The 23,803-nt window shown below is 47.9% G+C and overlaps 1 protein-coding gene across 1 annotated transcript in view; it reads left to right on the top strand.

Annotated features, from left to right (window-relative positions):
- The window catches only part of HAS2 (hyaluronan synthase 2), a 40,774-nt gene that overhangs the window by 5,716 nt on the left and 11,255 nt on the right, over nucleotides 1-23,803 (top strand). The window contains exon 2 of the mRNA XM_035126155.3: nucleotides 19,161-19,787. Within this exon, the coding sequence (XP_034982046.3) occupies nucleotides 19,161-19,787 (627 nt within the window). The remainder of the gene's footprint in view (nucleotides 1-19,160; nucleotides 19,788-23,803) is intronic.

The following is a 23,803-nucleotide window of genomic DNA, read 5'->3' as shown; positions in this document are numbered from 1 at the left end:
GGTGAGCTCCCGTTGCTTGGTCCCAGCTCCTGCCAACCTAGCAGTTCGAAAGCACGTCAAAATGCAAGTAGATAAATAGGAACCGCTACAGCGGGAAGGTAAACGGCGTTTCCATGTGCTGCTCTGGTTTGCCAGAAGCGGCTTTGTCATGCTGGCCACATGACCTAGAAGCTATACGCCGGCTCCCTCGGCCAATAATGCGAGATGAGCGCGCAACCCCAGAGTCGGTCACAACTGGACCTAATGGTTAGGGGTCCCTTTACCTTTAATCCTAGGATAGCAGTGCTCCTGTTGCTTTGCGCTGTATCAAGACCTGCAGGCTGGGATGGAAAAGAACCATTCTCAGCTATGTACGGTCATCTCCACTATTCAAACCGTGAGTGTGTTGCTTATGTAGCCAAATGGCACCACCCATACATAAGGAAACCCCAGGCTTGAGGAAACCCCAAGGTTTGCAGAAGTATGACAAATCTATAGAAAGGGGATGACTGGGAGTATATGCACACTATACCTTATAAAGCATATTTGAAACACGTTCGTTCCCTCAAAGAATTCCAGGCACTGTACTTTGCCCCTCACAGAGTTGCACTCCCCACCAACCCTGGACAAACTACAGTGCCCAGGATTCTTTGAGGGGAAGGACATGCCTTGAAGGTACTGTATATTGTCTGTACACAAATGTGCTCAGTGGGTACAGAACGCTGGCTGACTTGAGATGCAGTGAACAGAAAACTTGTGGGGAGGGAATGTAAACAGAGTAGCTAGAATCCTGAGCAGGCACATTATGCGCTGCAACATTGCGTTGCAGGTCTCTCCTGTAGACCACTGTTCAGGGGGCAAAGTTGTATTGATATTTGTTAGCATTCCAGCCATTCACACAGTTTGCAATTCTGCAAAGTGTACATTTAGCCACCTCTACATAACTAGTTGCCAGAGGTTGGTGGGTGTTGTTTTTTGTTTTTTGCTAATTATATAGGGGGTTAGGTTCACCTTTAGCCGGTCCAGTATTGCAGAGATTATTTCCTAGCATGTCTTTTCATAGAGGGGCTTGTGTGCATGCACACATCACTCCATGACAGGAATGTGAAAAATAGCTACTGCATGATCTAGCATGGAGAATGGTTTGAAAGATTGCCAGGTAAATCCTCACTCTGGTCACAGGACAGGCTAACTAGGTAGCCTTGAGGCAAATTCCCACCTCTTGCCTGGTTTTATTAAGGACTAGTGGCATTCAGCCCGTTCAGTAAACGGGCGCTAGAACGTGTGAGAGGAGCTGCTGCGTCTTGGAGGAGAAGGGGAGGCAGCCTTCTGAGCGCGCACAAAAGTCTCCGGAACCGGAGGCAAAGTTGAGAGCAAAGCCGGCCCCCGGGCTGCCTCTGTCCATCCCTCGGCCCTACCTCCTTTGCGAGGCCCCCGGGCCGCCGCCACCGCCTTCGCTTTCTTCCCCGCGGAGGCCTCCTTGCGCGCCTGGAACTTGCGCTTCCCCTGAGCCATCGCTCTCGGCCGCCCTGCCTTGCCTGCCTGACTTACTTCCATGCGCCCTGGCAGACTGAGGGAGGGAGGCCTCGAACCCGGAAGTGCAGGCGCTCCTGCAGGGATGAGGGCTGGAGCGGCGCGCGACCCGGAGAAGACCGACAGGGTGCGCGCCTCCTCATGCGCAGGCAGCGAGGGGAAGGCAGCTACGCAGGCTGCTCTTTTCATGAAAATAGGCCAGCTTTTTGGCCGCGACCTTTCCCCCTGACACGTTCCGCTCGGCTGCCGCTGCCTCTTTCTCCTCTGCGCAGCGCCCCCCCCACTTCCCCTGAGGGACCCTCGCCCCTCACACCCGCCAGGGTCCTGGGCGCGCGAGTGATCCAGGTGGGGGTGGGGGGAGAGCGCGCGCACGCACGCTTGCTGTTGGTCGCCGGGGGGAGCGTAGGGGGGGATGGGAAATAAAGCAGCCTCCTTGTCCGGCCGGGAGCGGCGGTTGGTCGGCCGTAGGGAAACGGTAGGCAGAGGTGGGGGGGAGCGTGTGTGTCCAGTCTCTGCTGTCCAATCCCTGTGTCCCTGGGGCACATGCGCATTAGCGCGCAAAATGGGACACACAGAAAACTTGGACGCAGAGACACTTGCACTTTATTATATAGGATTAGTTTATGGCTGCTAGTCCTGATCAGGAGGCAGTAAACAGCTGGATGTGAGTTGCCGGAAATCACAAGTTGCATGAGTGGACACTTTTGTGTCCTGCTTGTGGACTTGCTGTGTGTGTGTGTATGTGTGTGTGTGTGCATACTTGGCAATTGTGTGTGTGTGTGTGCATACTTGGCAATTGTAAGAGCAGGCCGCTGGACAAGACGGGGTTTGGGTCTGATCCACCAGGGCTCTCTCCTTGTTCTTTTTGGCCACCACCCACCCCTGCAATATGGCAACAATAGCACTTGCCCTCCCTTACTGAGCCTGCTAGCAATTGCTGGGATAATAAATACGATGTGCTTTGAACACACGCATATGCAATCCTACGCACGCTTACATGGGAGTAAGCAGCATTGGATAAAGTGGAGTTTATGTGCATTCACAGGATTGCACAGTATGAATGCAAAGTATTATTCTCACTGACCAAACACACCAACACTTTCACTTCCAGCACAATATTGTTCAATGGAGGATATTCACATGCTTAGTTATGTGAGTCACTGGGTACTTCCAGCCACACACAAGCCTTCCTTTTTCTCAGTATAGTATCCACCCCTCCCCGTCATTTATTACTAAGAACTCAACATTCCTTCCCAAAATGTTTGCATCCCCACACTTTCCTCATTGCCATCCTTCAAATGATACTTTGTACCATGTTTGTTTTGTTTTGTTTCTTTCTCCAGAAATCAAAATGTAATGCAGCCTGAAACAGGATGACATTATTGTCCCAGGTGCAGAGGTGTGCAGTCAGTCCTGGTTGGGGATCCAGCTTTCTAGTGCCAACCCACCTTGGCATTTATTCATTTCTCCTATTTATATCTCTCCTTTCCTCCCATGAGCTCGAAACGTGCTTCTTCTCCATCTCCCACTTTATCCCTGAAACAACCCTGCGAGGTAGATCAGGCTGAGAGACTGTGACTGGCTCAAGGTCACCCAGTGGGTTTAAACATTGGTCTCTCAGGTCATAGCATTGGCTCTGTGCTCCCCAGATGTCAGGACACCCACCCACCCGGCCTTATTGATGTGGTCCAAAGGAAAGCAAGCAATATGTTTGGCCCCAGCTTGGCTGCTGGATTTGGCAGAAGGAAACCACCATCCAACCACCTTAGGGACTCCACTCTGTATTTGTGTGGGCATTACTCCTTGGCGTTTTCTCCCCCCACCCACCCAAAGATGTTCCTTGTGTAGTAGTATTCCCATCCCACCCAACTAGCAAGGGGTGTGTGTGGGGGGGGGGGTCTTGTCTGTTTCACCATTAAAACATCCCCTTTATAAAGTGGTGTGGGGACACTGCAGAACAAGGACCCCCTCTGCTCTTCTGCCACAAACATATTGCTCTCTATTTTCCTAAAGTCACCTGGAATCCTTACCACTGGTATGCCAGCCTAGGAGCCAACTCCTTTGGCCCCCTCAAGAAAATATGGGGGGGGGGCGCACACACCTGAAGTTGATCAGAATTGCCATTCAAATGGTGTGTTTGTGCCATGTCTACTGATTTCATAGAATCATAGAATTGAAAGAGACCACAAGGGCCATCCAGTCCAACCCCCTGCCAAGCAGGAAACACCATCAAAGCATTCTTGACATATGGCTGTCAAGCCTCTGCTTAAAAACCTCCAAAGAAGGAGACTCCACCACACTTCTTGGCAGCAAATTCCACTGTCGAACAGCTCTTACTGTCAGGAAGTTCTTCCTAATGTTTAGGTGGAATCTTCTTTCTTGTACAGTGGAACCTCGGTTTATGAACACCTCGGTTTATGAATTTTCGGTTTATGAACGTCGCGGACCCATCTGGAACGGATTAATTCACTTTCCATTACTTTTAATGGGAAAGTTCGCTTCAGTTTATGAACGCTTCAGTTTATGAACAGACTTCCGGAACCAATTACACCCATGTTTCAGTTTATGAACGCTTCAGTTTAAGTACTCCGCGGACCCGTCTGGAACGGATTAATCCACTTTCCATTACTTTCAATGGGAAAGTTCGCTTCAGTTTATGAACGATTACTCCGCGGACCGTCTAGAACGGATTAATCCACTTTCCATTACTTTCAATGGGAAAGTTCGCTTCAGTTTATGAACGCTTCAGTTTATGAACAGACTTCTGGAACCAATTGTGTTCATAAACCGAGGTACCACTGTAGTTTGAATCCATTGCTCCGTGTCCACTTCTCTGGAACAGCAGAAAACAACCTTTCACCCTCCTCTATATGACATCCTTTTATATATTTGAATATGGCTATCATATCACCCCTTAACCTTATCTTCTCCAGGCTAAACATACCCAGCTCCCTAAGCCGTTCCTCATAAGGCATTGTTTCCAGGCCTTTGACCATTTTGGTTGCCCTCCTCTGGACACGTTCCAGCTTGTCAGTATCCTTCTTGAACTGTGGTGCCCAGAACTGGACACAGTACTCCAGGTGAGGTCTGACCAGAGCAGAATACAGTGGTACTATTACTTCCCTCGATCTAGATGCTATACTCCTATTGATGCAGCCCAGAATTGCATTTGATTATGCGGGCCAGAACTTACCTGGGCCCCTCCAATATTTTATTCAAGTTGGCATCCTTGGGTGCCAGTTGTATACTCCCTATCACTAATCCAAATTGGTTAGAATCCTTATTTTGACTATCAGCATGCAAGATAACTCTTAAAAGCAGGGAGAGACCTTCATTTTAACGAAGCATGCCTTCAGCTAAAAGGTATATAAGACTTGAGAGCAATGGCGTAGGCAAACTGACAGTTCAGAATAGGGCCCCACGCCTTTTAATTCAGTGCTACTCGGAGACCCCATATTGGGGTCTCTGAGAATGTACAGCTGGTTTCATGTTTATAATGGCCTGATATTTTTTATGATTATTTCTTTTTTCATTATTGAAAGCTGGGCTCTCTCCTGTTCTTTAATTTGCACTTAAAACAGAGACCTGACGTCGGCTCTGTCTGATCCCTGCAGCGAAGATCAATGACATGTAAAAAATCTGGAAATGATAAATGAGTGGGAGACCAAGGCAACTGGGCTGCAGAGCAGTAAAGCCCTACAGATGTAACATAACTGTTCAGTTTTCCCTTCCACTGGCTCTTAAAACTGGAAGGGGAAAGAATGCTGACAGCTATTTTATGTTCATAATGAATGAACGCTGGGAATCATTTGTACTTCAAAGATGGATTTGCTTCTGCTGCTGCCAAAATTAAGTCTCAGCCAGCTTCCCAGAAATGGGGGTGCCAATCGGCTAATGTAGCAATCGGCTAATGTTATAATTTACAGGTGCCTGCATACGGTTCGAATGTAAATACAGTAAGTGTGAATGTACAGATGGCTACCCTCTGAAACTCCTCCTACCGCTTTTCGGAAGCTGAGCAGCTAAGGATGCAGCCGATCTCTGGTTCATCTGACTGGTTCCTGGCACAGCAGAGAATCCTGTCTTGAATCTGAGGAGGCTGTTCCTGGAAAAGAGGCAGTCTGGGAGGAGAATAAGTCAGGTCATGTGAGGGAGAACTTTAGGCAGAGGTGGAGAAGCATATAATTGGGTAGAAGAATAAAGGTAATCTGTAAAGGACCCCTGGATGGTTAAATCCAGTCAAAGGAGACTGTGGGGCTGGGGCGCTCATCTCGCTTTCAGGCTGAGGGAGCCGGCATTTGTCCACAGACAGCTTTTCCGGGTCATGTGGCCAGCATGACTAAACCACTTCTGGCGCAATGGAACACCGCGATGGAAACCAGAGCTCACAGAAACTCCGTTTACCTTCCCGCCGCAGCGGTACCTATTTATCTACTTGCACCGGTGTGCTTTTGAACTGCTAGGTTGGCAGAAGTTGGGACAGAGCAACAGGAGCTCAGCCCGTTGCACGGATTCAAATTGCTGACCTTCCGATCAGCAAGCCCAAGAGACTCAGTGGTTTAAGTCATGTGACATATTTATGCTGCGCCTGGTCTTGAAACTTTACTCATTTCCATAGAATCATTTAGTCCATGTATTCATCCAGTCAAAGCCCAGGCAATGCAGGGAATCCAGTACTATAGGAGAGGCATTTGCGGACTGTGGTCCATTCCAGTTCATTGTCGAAATGGGTTGAGAGTAACAGGTGTCAACCTGATACTCCCATTTCTAGCAAGTGCCAACCTTCTGTATCTGCTCCAGTGCTTTGCCACTTGTCCCCCGCCCCTGGCCAGCTTGCAGTCATTCTGAGATCACTTCTGAAAGCTCCTCCTGAGTTTGTGCCCAGTCTGAAATTAGAACCGAAAAAAGGCTTTAGTAATCATTATTTCTCCCTTGAACTGGAACAGAGCAGAACCTGAGCCATTGTTTGACAGTCATTATTTGAACCTGAACCAGAACAAGAGTCCTTAGGTTTCCAGTTTGTTTGGGGGGGGGGGGTTACAGCCTGTATTGGCTAGACGAGTGAGCGAGGAATTCTCCAGTTGTGGCTGTCTTTGACCTCAAGTGGGATTTCCTGGCTATTTGGAATTGTTCCAGCCACCAAGTCTTTCCTTTTGCAGGCTTATCAAATTTGTAACGAGCAGATTGGTGACTGGAACGGTGCCAAGCAGCAGCAGCAGCAGCAGTGGCTGCCACAATCCGGTCCCGATTTTTAACTATCAGATCCTGGACATCAGATAGCAAAGGTCCCGCTTTAAAAGTCCTGTATCAAATGTCGGTGGCTGCAGTCCTGCCCAAGGCTACATTGCTGGAAACCCATTGGCTTCAGCTGTGTTCCGGATTCTGGGCAAAGCAACTTGAGATTTCAATCTTAATAGTGGGACAGATCGGGGAAGTGCTTGTCGATATCAATTTAGCTTGTGTGCCGATGGATTGCATTGCCGCAAGTAACAGAGCTTTTGCATGTGGAAGGTCTCTGGCTCAGTCCCCATCATCTCCAGGTATAGGGAAGAGAGTGGTCACCTCAGCCCATGAAGGTATCTAGCAGTGAAAGAAAGACCCCCAGGTTCAAACCTCGGCATCTCCCAAGTAGTGCTGAAATCCTGGAGGGCCACTGCCAGTCAGCATACCTGCCAAGTTCCTTCTTGAAAAATAAGGGATCGGACCGGAAGTACCAGACCGGAAGTAGCGCTGCCGCCATAGCTGCAGAGGGAGAAGGGGGGACTGTCCCCCCTACCACACACCCCAGCATCTTCTGCCTGAGGTAGGCACCTCATCTTTCCTACTCCCCACAAGCCAGTTCCTATGTCCTTGTGAACACCTTACATTTGGATGGAATGAAATTAAATGCAGAAAAATGAATCGTATAATTTTTTTTTATTTAGTTGGGAGGGGATTGAACCTGCAGCCTCGGCATTATCAGCACCAGGCTCTTACCAACTGAGCTATCCAGGCATCATGCTTTTGACATGTATTTTGTATGAATGAATTCTATGTGCCAGGTTAGGGGTGTGTGTGGAGGGAGTGAGATACAGAGATTACTGTAAGTCCTACAGGATGCTTAACTGTAAAGCAACCGCAAGCAGCAGGGATCTCTTAATTGTCACATTGCTGCAAAGTCTACAGTCTTTGGCTAAACTCAGTATCAACTTGCCCCCACCCCCACCCCGGTCGCTACCGAAGTCAAAGAATTTCCCACAGATTTTTGCTGTGCTTTTAAAGTATGTGGCAAATCTCCCACTGAGTTCAAGGCAAGCCCAAATTACATCTGTCAGGTTGTTTTGATTCATTTGAAACTATGGGCCTAATCAGCTACACCCAGGGCCTTTTTTCACATGACCATTTGGCTCAAGCTAATAACCCTTTTAACTTTACACAGATTTTGGATGCCCCCTGCTTCTTCACCAGTAGTGCTTATCCAAATGTACCACAGTAAGGAGAAGCCGCAGTGGCAGCTTCTGGGGAGATGATGATGATGATAATAATAATTAATTTATTATACCCCGCCCATCTGGCCGGGCCTCGGCCTCCACAGCCACTCTGGGCGACTTCCAACAGAAATATTAAAATACCATAATTTATTAAACATTAAAAGCTTCCCTAAACAGGGCTGCCTTCAGATGTCCTCTAAAAGTCTGGTAGTTGTTTTTCTCTTTGACATCTGGTGGGGGGGGGTGTTCCACAGGGCGGGCGCCACTACCGAGAAGGCCCTCTGCCTGGTTCCCTGTAACTTGGCTTCTCGCAGCGAGGGAACCGCCAGAAGGCCCTCGGCACTGGACCTCAGTGTCCGGGCAGAACGATGGAGGTGGAGACGCTCCTTCAGATCTCGCGAGAGCGCTGTGATATCTTGCAAGAGCTCTGTAAGATCTTGTGAGATCTCTCCAGAAGCCATTGCCACACAACCCTGGTAAGGAAGACCAGAGGGGGGCAGCGACAGGGGGATAGCACCTTTCCATTTTGCCTTGGGCAGCAAAACAGGATGGGCCACCTCTAGCATACATGTCACCAAGTTGAGCATAGCTGCTGCGCTAGTTTTCCAGCAGAGGGTCACTGTTGCTAACTGGGAGGGGAAGGCGGAGGGGATGCTGGCATGGTGCAGATGCACTGGCAGAGCAAATCTGGTGCTCTCGTCAATGTGTTTGCACCATGTCTAGCTCCCTGTCACCTTGCTCCTCTCCATCCTGGTAAACCCCCCCAGTCAGATGTGGATTTAGGGCAGCACAACCGGTGTCCCCACACTGGGCACTGAGCCAAGGGGGTTGCTGCAACTATGACATAGTGCAGTGTTTCTCAACCTTTTTTGGGCCACGGCACACTTGTTCCGTCAAAAAAATCACGCGGCACACCACCATTAAAAGACGGGGCAAATCCTGGGGGTTGGGAATGGGTGGGGGACTGAGGAATAGGGAGGATGAGGTTGGTGTACTTGCTGAGAGAGCCCTCGAGCACCGCCTCCATTGTCCTGCCTGCTGCCAGCCCCCCGCTCCCTCCTGGGCTGGCCGCGGCTGAGCTGGGGCTGCTGCTGCTGCCGCCACCGCCGCCTCCCTCTGGCCTCCCCGCTGGTGTAGCCGCCGCCGCTGCTCCTTGGCGGCCCGAGAGCCCTCCCCGGCTGGCGGAGGAGGACGGCGAGGAGCCCGCCGAGGTGGGGCGGCTGCTGCTGCGGCTGCTGCTGTTACTGCCGCCGCTGGATGGGGCTGCTGCTGCTCCAGAGTCCCCGCCACCCTGCACCGCTGCCGCCGCTGCCTTCTCCATTGAGCGCGAGGAGGCGGCCTCGGCCATGAAGCGCTGCCTCGCTCAGGGAGCGAGCACGAGGAGATGACGAAGAAACACCCTTCGCGCCCTCGCGCCCTCCAGACTGACCCGGCCGGCTTCCTTTCCGGCGGGTCAGCGCTGCCTATTGGTGGCCGCAAATCGCCCTTCTCGTCGCCTCACGTTGCGGCACAGCAGCCACCGTCTCGTGGCACAGTAGTGTGCCGCGGAACAGTGGTTGAGAAACGCTGACATAGTGCATGTTGCATAATGGAAGGTGGGAGGTGTGACATGCCAAATTTTGGCCTTGCACAGGGTGCCACTGAAATTTGAAAGGCCAAAGTCTGCCCCTGCTCCAGGGGCCCCACCCTCTGGGAAGCTGGTGCAGCAGCTCTGCCCAACCTCACAAGCCATTTCTGCAGGGACCTGTGGACAGATGTTGCTAGACTGCAGATCCCATCATCCCTGCCCTTTGGCTGTGGTGGTTGTCACTGTTGGAGGTTGGAGGGCCACAGGTTTCCCAGCTATGGTCTACTGAGTTCAATTGGGTTTATTTTCAGGGAGGACTTCAGGCCTCACCTTCCTCTCCCTGTGGCTTCTCTGTTGATCTGAAACCTCTTTATGACGCTTTCTGGTAGCTCAACAGCTCTTATTTGGTCTGCTGCTATACAGAATCTGCTAATGATTGTCATGTGTTTGGTTAGGAGGCTTTGGGGGCTATTGTTCTGTGATGTTTTGTCTGATTATGCTGCAAACTGCTCTAGGATCTTACAGGATGACTTGGATGATGATGATGATGATGATGCACAGGACTGGTTGGGTTGGGTTCTGATAGCTGTGATTCCTGCATTGCAGGGTGTTGGGCTAAATGACCCTTGGGGTCCCTTCCAAGTCCACAATTCTATGATCCTAACATAGTCACGGTCTTCTTAGTAAAGTAGTTGCTTCAATATGCCCAAATTCTTAATGGATTGGGTTGGGGGTGGTTGTTGATTCTGGGTTGTTGTTGTTGTTGTTTTGTAGATGGTTGCAGCTTCAAGTGGTGTGTCAATGAACCACCACAGATACAGAACATCACAAGATAGATTGACCATTACTACTTTATCCAATGCATAATGGCAGGGGCAGAGCAAGGTAGGGGTGGTGGGGGTGGTCTGCCCCAGGTGTCAACTCCATGGGGAGTTGCGCCTCCCACCTACCCCTACTCTGGCGGCCTCCCCCCCTCATTTTGACAGCCTAACGCTCCCTGGCTGCTGGCGAAGGCATGCAGGTATGCAGAGAGAATGGGAATGAGGCAGGCAAGCAAAGAAGCGGAGGGTGGAGAGGAGAGAAGCAAAAGGTCCCTCAACTCAGGACCCAAACCCTGGAACCACAAAAAGCTCAACAACTTTGGCCAACCCTCCCCTAAAGAAAGCTCAACAACAACTTGCAATGACAATGGGTAGATCACATCCAGTCTTTTTATACTGTGAGTAGATCACAGTCTCTTGTGAGTCCAACTAGATTTCAATTGGGGGAGGGGATGACCAGAAATTTTCCACACCGGGTACCACCTGACCTTGCTACACCACTGCATAATGGTTTTCAATGGAGCCAGTTCACACGTCCAGCTGCTCCGTCATCTGGCACTGAGAAACCAAGTGATGGACACACAGACGTGTAAGAAACAGCCTTGAAACTTCAAACTGCTGGCGACACATTTTAGGGTGTGACACTGTAGATCCTGCCAGACCAAGGGTTTAGATCTTTTAAGAATGTGTCTCCATTACAGAATTTGGAATAAGCTTTCCCTCTCTGAAGCTGTGCATGAAAGCAAGCTTACTGCCTTCTTTAAACCTCCCCCACTCTTAACTTTAAGATCTCTAAAAAGGGTTCCTTTCTCTTTATGACTCCTGTCCTTGTGATCTGCTAGAAGTGATCAAATACGTCCTTTTCTAAGTTATAAAAGGGTGTAGCCCCCATTCCCCCCCCCCACCAATGCTGTAAAGCCCTGTAAGACAGAAATGTAAACAGTTGATGAGTGTTGTATGGCTATAGTTAAGTAGAAAATCTTTTCCCCCAGTCTTTCAAAGGGATGGTCCTCAAGCCTATAATGATGTCAGAGGGTGTAGTTCCAAATCAGATGTGGCCAACAGATGGTGTGCTGAATATTATCAGCATGCACACAGAAAATGGTGAATGTAAGGAAAATGTGAATAATGGGGAAAGGAACAGAAGTATGGAGATGGGTCTGGCTATATTGCCAGAGTCTTCGGTTTAGGAATACATCTCAGTTGAAAAAGTCTAACCATGTAACACAGGACTGTTTTCCTGGCTAAGGCAGCAATCCTAAACTCTGCATTAGAGCGGTAAAGGTAAAGGACCTCTGGATGGTTAAGTCCAGTCAAATATGACTATGGGGTTGTGGCGCTCATGCCTGAGGGAGCCGGCGTTTGTCCACAGACAGCTTTCCAGATCATGCAGCCAGCATGACTAAACCGCTTCTGGTGCAATGGGACACCGTGACTGAAACCAGAGCCCACAGAAATGCCATTTACCTTCCCGCTGCAGCGGTACCTATTTATCTACTTGCACTGGCATGCTTTCCAACTCCCAAGTTGGCAGAAGCTGGGACAGAGCAACGGACAGAGCTCACCCCATCAGATGGATTCGAACCGCCGACCTTCCAATCAGCAAGCCCAAGAGGCTCACTGGTTTAGACCACAGTGCCACCTGCATCCCTCTGAAGAGAGGAGGTCCCACTGAACTTGGTGGAACTCTTGTTCTTATAAAACATGTGAGATTATGCTGCAGAGACTGTATATAAGGGCACATTACATGTAAAGAATTCATTGAAATTCTCCATCAGGGCTCCTCCATTATCCACCAGTCCTGGCCACCCATGACCTGCTTGCCTTCTTACTTGTAACCTGTCCAGTGGGTGGCACTGGCTGTCCGCCTCCTCCTTAGTCTTAAGTATTGGAAGATTTGGGACAGACGAAATATTAAGTACTTCTTTGTGCAGCGCCTAGTTAAACTGTGGAACTCACTCCCACAGGAGGCAGTGACGGCCACCCACTTGGGTGGCTTTAAAAAAGGATTAGACAAATTCCTGGAGGAGAGGCCTATCCATCGCTACTAGCCGTGATGGCTATGCTCTGCTTCCAGTTAGGAGACAGCAATTTTTCTGAAGACCAGTTGCTGGAAATCATAGGAGGGGAGAGGGCTCTTGTGCTTAAATCCCTCTTGATGGTTTCCCACAAGTAACTATTCAGCCACTATGAGAACAGGATGATGAACTAGATGGGCCATTGGCCTGATCCAACAAGCTCATATTTCGCTTGTGCTCGAAGTCTCCTGTAGGAATACAATGTCATATCCTTGAATGAATTCGACAAAAATACTGGCCAGATGCCTTTTTAGACCATCCTGCGATATTCCATGTTATAAAGCTAAGGTTGGGTTTGGCTTTACAAGCTCATATTATGTTTTTAGTGTTGTTGCCCTTGTAGTACTCAGCTGGGAGAAAGAGAGGGGGGCGAACTTGAATTAGTTGGCTCTGATTCCACCTACTGATGGCCTCCCTGCCGTTTGCCCCCTCAATCTAGTGGGCACTAACCACCATTGGCTGTGATCAAACACATGGCCAGCCACGCTCTGCACGAAACTGAAGTCATTTCTTTACTTGCAGTAGACTTATTGAAATTAATGGGCCTAGCTTAGTCATGTTCATTAATTTCAGCAGGTGAAACTCTTGAGTAAAACTTAAGTTGAATACCACCCATGGAGTTGAAGACCTGAACAGTTGTACCTTGGTTTTTGAACAGCTTAGTTCTCAAACGTTTTGGCTCCCGAATGCCACAAACCCAGAAGAGACTGTTTGCGAACTATGTTTGGAAGCCGAACCTCTGGGGCTTCCATGGCTTCGGATTGGCAGCCAATCAGAAGCTGCGCTTTGGTTTCTGAATATTTTGGAAGTCGAATGGACTTCCGGAACAGATTCCGTTCAGCTTCCAAGGTAGGACTGTATTTATTTTAGTTGTATACTGCCCTATATCTGCATGTCTCAGGGTGATTCACAACATCAAATCACAATATAAAATCACAAAATACATAATAAAAGCAAAAGCAAAAACAACCCAATAATCCCCCCTTCTGCAACACATTTTAAAAGGGCTTCGGACGTCAATCAGCCAAAGGCCTGGTTAAAGAGGAATGTTTTTGCCTGACACCTAAAGGTGTATTATGAAGGCGCCAGCCGAACCTCCATGGGGAGAGCATTCTACTGTATCCTCTTTGAGACTGCAGGGGATTTTGTGCTGCTCCTTTCAGATTGCTTGCAGCTTGCAATATTGCTCTTCCAAGCAATGACTTCAGTTGCTTGTACAGCTTGGCTGGCATGATGGTACCACTGCATGCATCAAATAATAATTGGAAGTTATTGTAGCCGGAGAAGTTACTGGAGAATCTCAATCTGAATGAAGGAATGATGGTGACTTGGCTAGGCTCCTAGTCCTTCCCCTTATTTGATGTTTGCTGAAAGCTAAGAAAAATTATACACAACCCTGGGTGCCACTGAACTGGTACATATGGTACCTTTGTATTGTTTGAAGTCTGGTGTTTGATTGCTATATATGAGATCTGAGGATACAAGCCAAATAAAAATGTTTGAGATGTAGGAGGGGGGTCTATCCTACCTAGGGATGGAGGAGAAAGTTAATTTAGTTAACATTTAAAGGCAAGCCTGCCTAATTAACACTCTGAAACAATGTGAACCAAAACACAGCAACCCTTTGGAATTCACACTTCTCTGAATTTTTCAGCTTAGCTGTCCAGTCTTCATGCAATGTGTACAAAAATTCATATACTATGGCAAAGATTGCATAAGAGGCATATATTACTTTAAATTGCATACAGAAATGCATTGCACTGGGCAAAATTGCACACGAACATTTGTATAGTAGGAGAAATTTGCATGAGGTTTTTTTAAAATAGAAGATTCACAAATTGTTGTGGAAATGTTGTTGTTGTTTAGTCATTTAGTTGTGTCCGACTCTTCGTGACCCCATGGACCACAGCACGCCAGGCACTCCTGTCTTGCACCGCCTCCCGCAGTTTGGTCAAACTCATGTTCGTAGCCTCGAGAACACTGTCCAACCATCTCTTCCTCTGTCGTCCCCTTCTCCTACTGCCCTCAATCTTTCCCAACATCAGGGTCTTTTCCAAGGATTCTTCTCTTCTCATGAGGTGGCCAAAGTATTGGAGCCTCAGCTTCATGATCTGTCCTTCCAAGGAGCACTCAGGGCTGATTTCCTTAAGAATGGATAGGTTTGATCTTCTTGCAGTCCATGGGACTCTCAAGAGTCTCCTCCAGCACCATAATTCAAAAGCATCAATTCTTCGGCGATCAGCCTTCTTTCTTTATGTGGAAATGTGGAAAACTGAATTCATGATTGGAAAAATGAGAAGCTGAGAGAACCTGAAATTGACAGATTACCCACCCCTAACTACCACCTTCCTTTTCTTCCTCCCCACTGTTTTTATCCTTGGATCTTGACTGTTTTCACACACAAATACCACACCCTGTAGAATTCTATCCATTACATTTTATCTGCACAATCAGAATGAATTTCAGGAACCAAAAAGTCACATTGAAAAATACGGTCTTTGAGCCGCCTGGCCCCAAAATGACAACTAGGCATTCCATTTTGGTGACTGTAACCCTGGTTCAAGGAGCCATTTGGTACCTAGCTTCTATATCTGATTTTCTAACTCTGGGGTCTGAGGAGTATGCCACTTGCTGCTGGATCCCTCTGCTGTGACCCACTCACAGATCCAGGCCCATATAAGCCTATAGCCAGTTTTCTGGGATACAGTTTCATTGAACTCTCTTGGAATTGTCTATAAGCTGAGTGGACTTGAAGGGTTGTGCTAAGTCTTGCCTATTGAAATGCAAGCCAGGTTTAAAGCAGAACTTTCTGAGATACCCCCCCCCCCATGCAAATCAAATCTATGCATCTTTACTCAGAGGTAAGTCCTGTTGAAATTATTCCCACCTTTACACAATGCTATGCATACTGACCTGGGAGTAAGTCCCATTGAGCATAGTGCAATGAATTTATGAGTAAAGCTGCACAGTGCTAAGAGGCAAGTCTCTCTGTTCCTGGAAAGGTTTTAATATATACACTTTGCTCATTACTATGGTGCCTTCCCATCTTGTTCACTTGTTAAGTCTTGCATTCTTGTTACATCATGCATAACTTGCGGAGTTTAGCATTACGGAGATTCCAGAGACACACTAGCTGAGGATGCCAAAAGTTGCCAGATTCTATTTCAAGTTCTGAAAGGGCTCAGCCTATATATAGTCTGACACCTCCTTTCTCTCTCTCTCTCTCTCTCTAAAAAAAGACCTTCTAATATTAGTATAAGCAACACGGAAGAACAGCACAGCTGATGAAGTCGCTTTGTGCTTCAAGATTTCTCTAGCAAGTTAAGACTTGAAGCTGGAGGATATTGTACAGCTTTTCCGAGACACTTGTAACAGACAACTGACAAGTGTACGAATTTTTGGATCACTTGCTCATGGTTTTGTCACCTTTGAAAAATGATTGCTCTAGGGTTTTGTTTTTAAAGGGAGCTTATAAACTCTGTGTGTGTGTGTGTTTAGGCTTGAAAAAATATGGGGACACTCTTGGTAGAAAGCTTAACAATAGAAATTCCATACCCAAGGAAGGCTGGGTTTCATCTCAAATATTGTTTTGCTGGTGTGTAACGTAATACAGGTATGGTGCACTTCAAATGTATGAAGCATTTAACATACATTTTCTCAGTTCTCCCTCTAACCTGTAAAGCAGGCAAATTTCACCCCCATGTTGTGGAGGGAACGTTGAGACCAAGAAAACATGATCACACGGAACAGCTTGTGAATTGATTGCTGTGATGAGTTTTGAACCAGGGAATTGCACACATTACAGTTAGCTGCTACAGTGTATATTCCTTGTATATGCAATTTATAGGTACTAGGAAGGTTATGAAAAGGACCACTCTTTATTACACATGCACCGGGACTCAGCAGTTCTAGGTCAGGAGTCTTAACAAGAAGCCTTAATGGGAGCATAGTGTCTAGATCACAAGAAGTATTGACTACCTCTCTATTCTACTTTTGTCAGACTACACTTTTGAGTACGGTACTATGTCCAGTTCTGAGCACCACAGTTTAAGGCTGATATCAGTAAACTGGAATGTGTCCTGGGGAGGGTGGCAATGATGCAGAAAAGGGACTGGAAATCTAGTCTTATGGAGAGCGGTTGAAGGAGTTGCAAGATATGGTTAAAAGACTATATGAAAGCCTTATTTATTTATTTTTAAAAAAACTTTCTTATAAAAGGATCAGATATGTTTTCCATCAACTCAGAGGGTGGGACCCAAGCCAAAGGGATTTATTAGACTAAACATTAGGAGGAGCTTCCTGATGGTACAATCTGTTCAACAGTGGACCTGATTGCTTCAAATAGTGCTGCTCTAACCTTCATTGGGGACCCAGGGACCCAGGTGGCGCTGTGGTTAAACCACTGAGCCTAGGGCTTGCTGATCAGAAGGTCGGTGGTTTGAATCCCTGTGACGGGGTGAGCTCCCGTTGCTTGGTTCCAGCTCCTGCGAACCTAGAAGTTCGAAAGCACGTCAAAATGCAAGTAGATAAATAGGAACCGCTACAGCGGGAAGGTAAACGGCGTTTCCATGTGCTGCTCTGGTTTGCCAGAAGCGGCTTTGTCATGCTGGCCACATGACCTAGAAGCTGTATGCCGGCTCCCTCGGCCAATAATGCGAGATGAGCTCGCAACCCCAGAGTCGGTCACGACTGGACCTAATGGTCAGGGGTCCCTTTACCTTTACCATTAACCTTCATTGGAAGCTGGATGGCCACTTATTAGAGATGCCCTAGCAACAGAGTTCCTACATCAGCAAGGGTTGGACTAGATGACATTTGAATTCCCTTCCAACTCTCTAAGAACTACAAGAGGTAGTTGGAAGCAGCTGGTTATGTTACATCTTGGTACTGCAGGACCAGGGAGAGCTCACAGAGACTCCAGGAGTTACATCCCAAATGGGAAAGAAAATTTAAAGGGACAGCACCCCAGAATTGAGCCATGCAGTGTGGCACCACTGAATGGGTTTAGATTGCGGCCACTGCCAATTTCTATTCCTTGGACAAAATGTTTGATCTGCCAGTCCCTGGTTCAATCTCCTAACTTGATTCCTGAGGGGCTCAAGGATCTCCTAGGTAGACAATCCTGGTTCAAGTCCATAAATAAGAGGTGTAGTCATATGGGGAGAGGGATAAAATACACCCTAGTTTGTAGGAATAGGCAATTTCCTGCTTAAGTGAGCATTATCCACTAGTTTGTTTTTCTTGTTTTGCATTTTGGTCTGTGCAACATAAAATACAGCTGTAAAAAGGACCCTTAATGCACATCTGTCTCAAAGAGGAGATAAGCAGAATTGCATCCAGAAATATAGTTTGCTTGCCTCTTCTCTGCAGCTGCTTTCAATTGTCCTCTAGCTGTACCCTACATGAACCAGGTCACGTTGACCTAAGAAAACAATGTGATGTGGGGCACCGTGGTGCTGATCCAAATAAACCCAGGTCATTTACAGCCCTTGCATTTGTAGAGGATCAGAACATCAATTGGGGGGAATCAAGGGTGAATGACAGTGACTTGCATTTTTTTTCCTGCTTTTGCTCTTATTTGCAAGGCATTTTAAGTAGACATGCAGGGACCTGAGACCTGCTATGTTCCCCTGGCACACACAGTTGCAAATACCCAGTTGCCACTGCCCAACATATGGAAGACCATCACATCCCACCATGGAGCCCATAACAAAGCAATGGCTTATCTGGTGATTATTGCCTGGGCTTGTAGCACAAGATCCAATCAACAGGTATCAGACAGGACTAAGTAGCAAGTTCAAAAGTTTATTGACAAAACCTAACATTTTTCAAGATATTCTATAGAAACGCTTTGGGAATTTTGAACTACCGTACATTTCTCCTGGTGAAGTAGTAGTTTTTTTATAAGCTCAGAACATGATTCATTTGGCTCCGTTGTTAATGCAGTATCCAAGATAGATAAATAGGTGCCAGGATTTTATGTGTATCCAGATTGCACATGATTGTTTGCAATGATTCTACCATTATTTCTCCCTGTTTCTTCAATACTACATATTTCCCCCCCTCAATCAGAATTTGGATGCTATAACTTGCAGCTTATAGCTGTGTCTTAGGTGTCATGAACCTGTTTCCCTCTATCTAGCTGTGGGGAACTTGTAGCCCTTCAGATGTTGTTGCTGAGGCTACCTGACCTCCCTGTGGTTGAGGCGAGGCTGCATACCAGGATGGAGAGGGGAAGGGGGAGAGGTTGTAGCGAGTTCAGTGCAAATGCACAGGTGGCGCCAACCTAGTGCTCCTGTCTGGCTGTTTGCACTGCACCAACCTCACTGCCCCCGTATCCCAGAATACAACAGCAACTCAGGCAGAGGGAGATCAGGTAAGCGGTGTAACCTTGCCATGCAGTCCACTGCTACTCCAACTCCCATCATCCCTGACTATTGACTACATCAGCTAGGGAGTTGGAGTCCAACCATTGCCACAGGTTTCCTTATCCTTGCCTTAAACTAACCCTAGTTACAGGTAGGTAGTCGTGTTGGTCTGGCGTAGTCGAAACAACAACAACAACAAAATTCAGTAGCACCTTAGAGACCTACTAAGTTTGTCATTGGTATGAGCTTTCGTGTGCATGCACACTTCTTCAGATACTAACCCGATCATCTGTCTTATCCAGAAGTATGCTTAAGTAACAATGACCTGTCTTGATCCATTGCAGATGCATTGCGAGAGGTTTCTATGTATCTTGAGAATACTTGGAACCACGCTGTTTGGGGTGTCCCTCCTGCTTGGGATCTCCGCTGCTTACATTGTTGGCTACCAGTTTATCCAAACGGACAACTATTACTTCTCCTTTGGACTCTACGGTGCCATTCTGGCATCGCACCTCATCATCCAAAGCCTGTTTGCCTTCCTCGAACACAGGAAAATGAAACGGTCTCTTGAGACGCCAATCAAGCTGAACAAAACTGTTGCCCTTTGCATTGCTGCCTATCAGGAGGATCCCAACTATTTAAGGAAATGTTTACTTTCCGTGAAAAGGCTCACCTACCCTGGAATTAAGGTGATTATGGTCATCGATGGGAATTCTGAAGATGACGTTTACATGATGGACATTTTTAGCGAAATCATGGGTAGGGATAAGTCTGCTACTTACGTCTGGAGGAATAACTTCCACCAGAGAGGCCCCGAGGAGACGGAAGAGTCGCATAAGGAGAGCATGCAGCACGTCACTCAACTCGTCCTGTCCAACAAAAGTGTCTGCATCATGCAAAAATGGGGCGGGAAAAGAGAAGTGATGTACACAGCATTCAAAGCACTGGGGAGAAGTGTGGATTATGTGCAGGTAGGTATGAAAAAAGCCCTTCTTCACTGCCAAGTAAAACAAGTCTCCAAAGAAAGCAGGTCTTGTACATCTTGTGCTGGACGTTGCAGTGCGTAGCCTCTCCTAGTCCCTCAGTGAACAGAGCGCCCCTTTCACTCTCCCTTTGGAAAACAGCAAAGCTGTTGAAAAGCTATTCTGAAATAGTTAAGGCTGGTCAGATAGTACACACTGACATGTCATGCTGGTGCAGGGCCAGTTCTAAGGGGATGGGCAGAACCTGACACTGAGCTGCGCAGTTGCTTAACTTAGAAGCGTTCACAAACCATAACAAATTCAGACACCAATGCACCAGGTTTTTTTGGGGGGGGGGGGCGGCACCTTCGTGCCAAGGCCCTGTGACCCACAGTTCCCTAATGGACAATAAACACATGGACACGAGTATTTTCGTTTATGGGTTCAAATAGACCACAACTTTATTGGTTACAGATGTGAGCGGTTTGGCTTAGGCATTGGGTGAAGCCAGGCTATATCTCTACTCCCGCTTGCCTGCAGGAGGTCCATCTAAGAGGAAACCACCAATCAGGGGAGCCCTTTGAATTACATCAAATAGGGGCACCCCGAGGGGTTCCCATTGGGGTTGTGACATGGCCCTAGCCCACGTCCGACAGAATCGGACAGAATCCACACCCCTGGATCCCTTTAACAGGATACCCTTACTGAGGAGGGGCAGGCAAAGGCTACAACCTCTCCTCCATCCAAACAAAAGGCTTACCTAATGCCTAACCTCAATGCCTAACCTCACAAAGAGATTACCTCATCATATTCATTGCATACTGCACCTTAACTCATGGTCCAGTATGCAATGAATATGGTAAGGGGAGCACCCCAAAACCTGCAAGTGATATCTATAGAATCATAGAATCATAGAGTTGGAAGATACCACAAGGGTCATCCAGTCCAACCCCCTGCCAAGCAGGAAACACCATCTATGATTACCTGGACCCCGGAACATCACTAGTTTGGAATTGGTACAAACATTGTGGCAGACATTTCTTCTCTGAATGATACTCTTTCCCCAACCATATTTTTAAAAGCAGGGATAGGTTCGTTGCCTATGTTTACATATGCTTCTGTTTCCCATAACTGTTTATTGGCAGTTGTTTCTGAACCCGTAGATTAATCACTTGCTGAATTATATAACCTGCAACAGCAGTTGGTGGGGTGGTAGCACTTACCTGCTCTGTCACCTGTGTTGCTGCAGTGCACTGGGAAGGAGAAGGGAGATGTGGTGGTTTGGCCAGCGCAGTGCAAATGCGCTGGCAGAGCCAACCTGTGCTGCTGCCAAGTGCATTTGCATTCTGCCGACCTCACAGCCATCTCAGCCTTCCCGGTACACTGTGGTGATGCAGGTGACAGGCGGTCAGGTAGGCACCACTGTCCTAGCTTGCTGGCCACTGCTGGTAACCTGTATGATTGCTACTAGCAGAAGCAGCTTGTGAATGAATCAGGGTTATAAGACTGCAAAGACAGCAGCTACAGCCTGCTGTTGGTCTGAAGAAGAGAATTGCAGTTTGAGGATGGGTTGCTATTTACTTGTCTCACAAAACAGTTTCAGAGGGGATCTCCCACTATCTATTAGCTGACATCATTAGGGGAAATGCTCTGTTTCTAGGAACGTACTTGAATTCAAGCCAATTCCTTCAAAGGGAGAAAGCGGTAGAGCTACACTAGGGAATTCCCGACAAGGAACTCTGATATGCAGCTGATCCTAGCAGAGCTCCCAGTCAGAAACAAAAAGTCCCACTTGCAAAGGGACAGTCTGGATTTCAATTTTAAGTGCCCAACTGTTCCTTTGTAGCTGCATCCAGAGGTACCCCAAACCTATGATGATAAATTTATTATTTATACTCCACCCATCTGGCTGGGTTTCCCCGGACACTCTGGGTGACTTCCAACAAAATATTAAAATACAGTAGTCCGTCAAACAGTAAAAGCTTCCCTAAAAAGGGCTGCCTTCAGATGTCTTCTAAAAGTCTGGTAGTTATTTTTCTCTTGGACATCTGGTGGGAGGGTGTTCCACAGGGCGGGTGCCACTACCGAGAAGGCCCTCTGCCTGGTTCCCTGTAACTTGGCTTCTCGCAGCGAGGGAACCGCCAGAAGGCCCTTGGCACTGGAAGGGCCAAAAGGCTGTGACTGAGTGGGAAAGGTTATGCTTTCTGTGCAGAAAATCCTAGGTTCAACCCCAGAAGCTCCAGGGAGGAGACATCTGTGTGAAGCAGAGGTGATGGGGGGCATCTTGCCCTCAGGATTGTGGGTGTGACATCACACTCACGTGCCTCCTCACAGCCAGCAAGGCACCCATTTCCATAGGGAGGAGCTCAGACTTGGAGGCAGAGAGACTCTATCTCCGCATCTGAGCCCTACTCCCGGAAAAGGGTGCCTCACTGGATCGCTGCAGAGAGCGGAGTTGAACTGCTTCTCAAAGGCAGCATCGCTGCCACCTGCCTGCTTTTTCTCATTGACTTTGTGGGTGTTTGCCTCCCCCCCCACAATTATATTATTGTGAGTGCCAGGGCACCCTTGGCCCACTGGAATTGACTCCTATGGAGGTGTTACAGTGGCAGCGAGCTTAGATGATAGTAGAGGAGATGGTCCCATAACCTGACTGTACAAGAGTGCCCTATGTTCCTATGAAGGGGTTGACCAACCCCCTATCTCTGCGATCTTTTTCTGCCTCAGTTGCTTTTAAGCAAAAAAAATATAATGGGTACCCAGTCCAATGGGATTGAAATTGCCTCACTGTGTTTTTTAACTAAGTCAGTTCCTTAAATGGTGTTTAAAAAACACACCTGTCTTCATTTATATCTACAAATTGTTGAAAGCATCATTAGTGCTGCTGCTGCTTGCAAATAAGGTCTCTCTTAGATAGGTCATAGAACCTTAGAGCTCGAAGGGACCCAATGGTTATCTAGCCCAACCCCCTGCCATGCAGGAATCTCAGCTAAAGCATCCATGACAGATGACCACCCAATCTCTGTTTAAAAGTCTCCAAGGAAGGAGAGTCCATGGCTTCTTGTGGGAGTCTGTTCCTTTAACAGCTCTTACTGTCAGAAAACTTTTAACGAATGTTTAGTCGGAATCTCCTTTCTTGTAACTTGAAGCCATTGGTTCGAGTCCTACCCTCAAGAGCAGGAGGAAACAGACATGCTCCGTCTTCCATGTCACAGCCCTTGAGATATTTGAAGATGGCTATCATATCTCCTAGGGTGGTGCTGTGGTCTAAACCACTGAGTCTAGGGCTTGCCGATCAGAAGGCGGTTCGAATCCCCGCGATGGGGTGAGCTCCCGTTCGGTCCCAGCTCCTGCCCACCTAGCAGTTCGAAAGCATGTCAAAGTGCAAGTAGATAAATAGGTACTGCTCCGGCGGGAAGGTAAACGGTGTTTCCGTGTGCTGCTCTGGTTCGCCAGAAGCGGCTTAGTCATGCTGGCCACATGTCCCGGAAGCTGTATGCCGGCTCCCTTGGCCAATAACGCAAGATGAGCGCCGCAACCCCAGAGTCGGTCACGACTGGACCTAATGGTCAGGGGTCCGTTTACCTTTATCTTTATCATATCTCCTCTCAGTCTCCTCTTTCCCAGGCTAAACATACCCAGCTCCTTCAAGCGGTCCTCTATACCCTATACCCCTCTATTCCAGGGGAGGAAGACTAGCATCTGTACCATTGGCTGGGTCCTGGGTGCCCCTCCCAGTGGTGACTGGTGCCCAGTGGGGCTGGTGAGGCACAAGGTAAGGAGACTACAATATGGGAAACCAGAGCCAATGACCGGCAGACCCCACCTTGTGGCTGGTTGTAAATAAGGAGGTAGATAGGTGGGGGTAGGTTGAGGGTTTTTTTTGGCACTGCCCCATTGGGGTTATGGAGCAGCCTCCAGTGGCCCTACCACAGTCATTAGGGTCAGAGAGTCACCTGCCGCACAGAATTCACCCCAGTCCCTTGAACACCCAATTTAGTGTCAAAACTGTGGCGCAGTGTCTT

The sequence above is a fragment of the Zootoca vivipara genome, chromosome 8 (assembly GCF_965207765.1).
Source record: "Zootoca vivipara chromosome 8, rZooViv2.hap1.1, whole genome shotgun sequence".
Lineage (NCBI taxonomy): Eukaryota > Metazoa > Chordata > Lepidosauria > Squamata > Lacertidae > Zootoca > Zootoca vivipara.
Note: the sequence above shows the minus strand (reverse complement) of the source record. Positions and strands in the feature narration are given on the sequence as shown.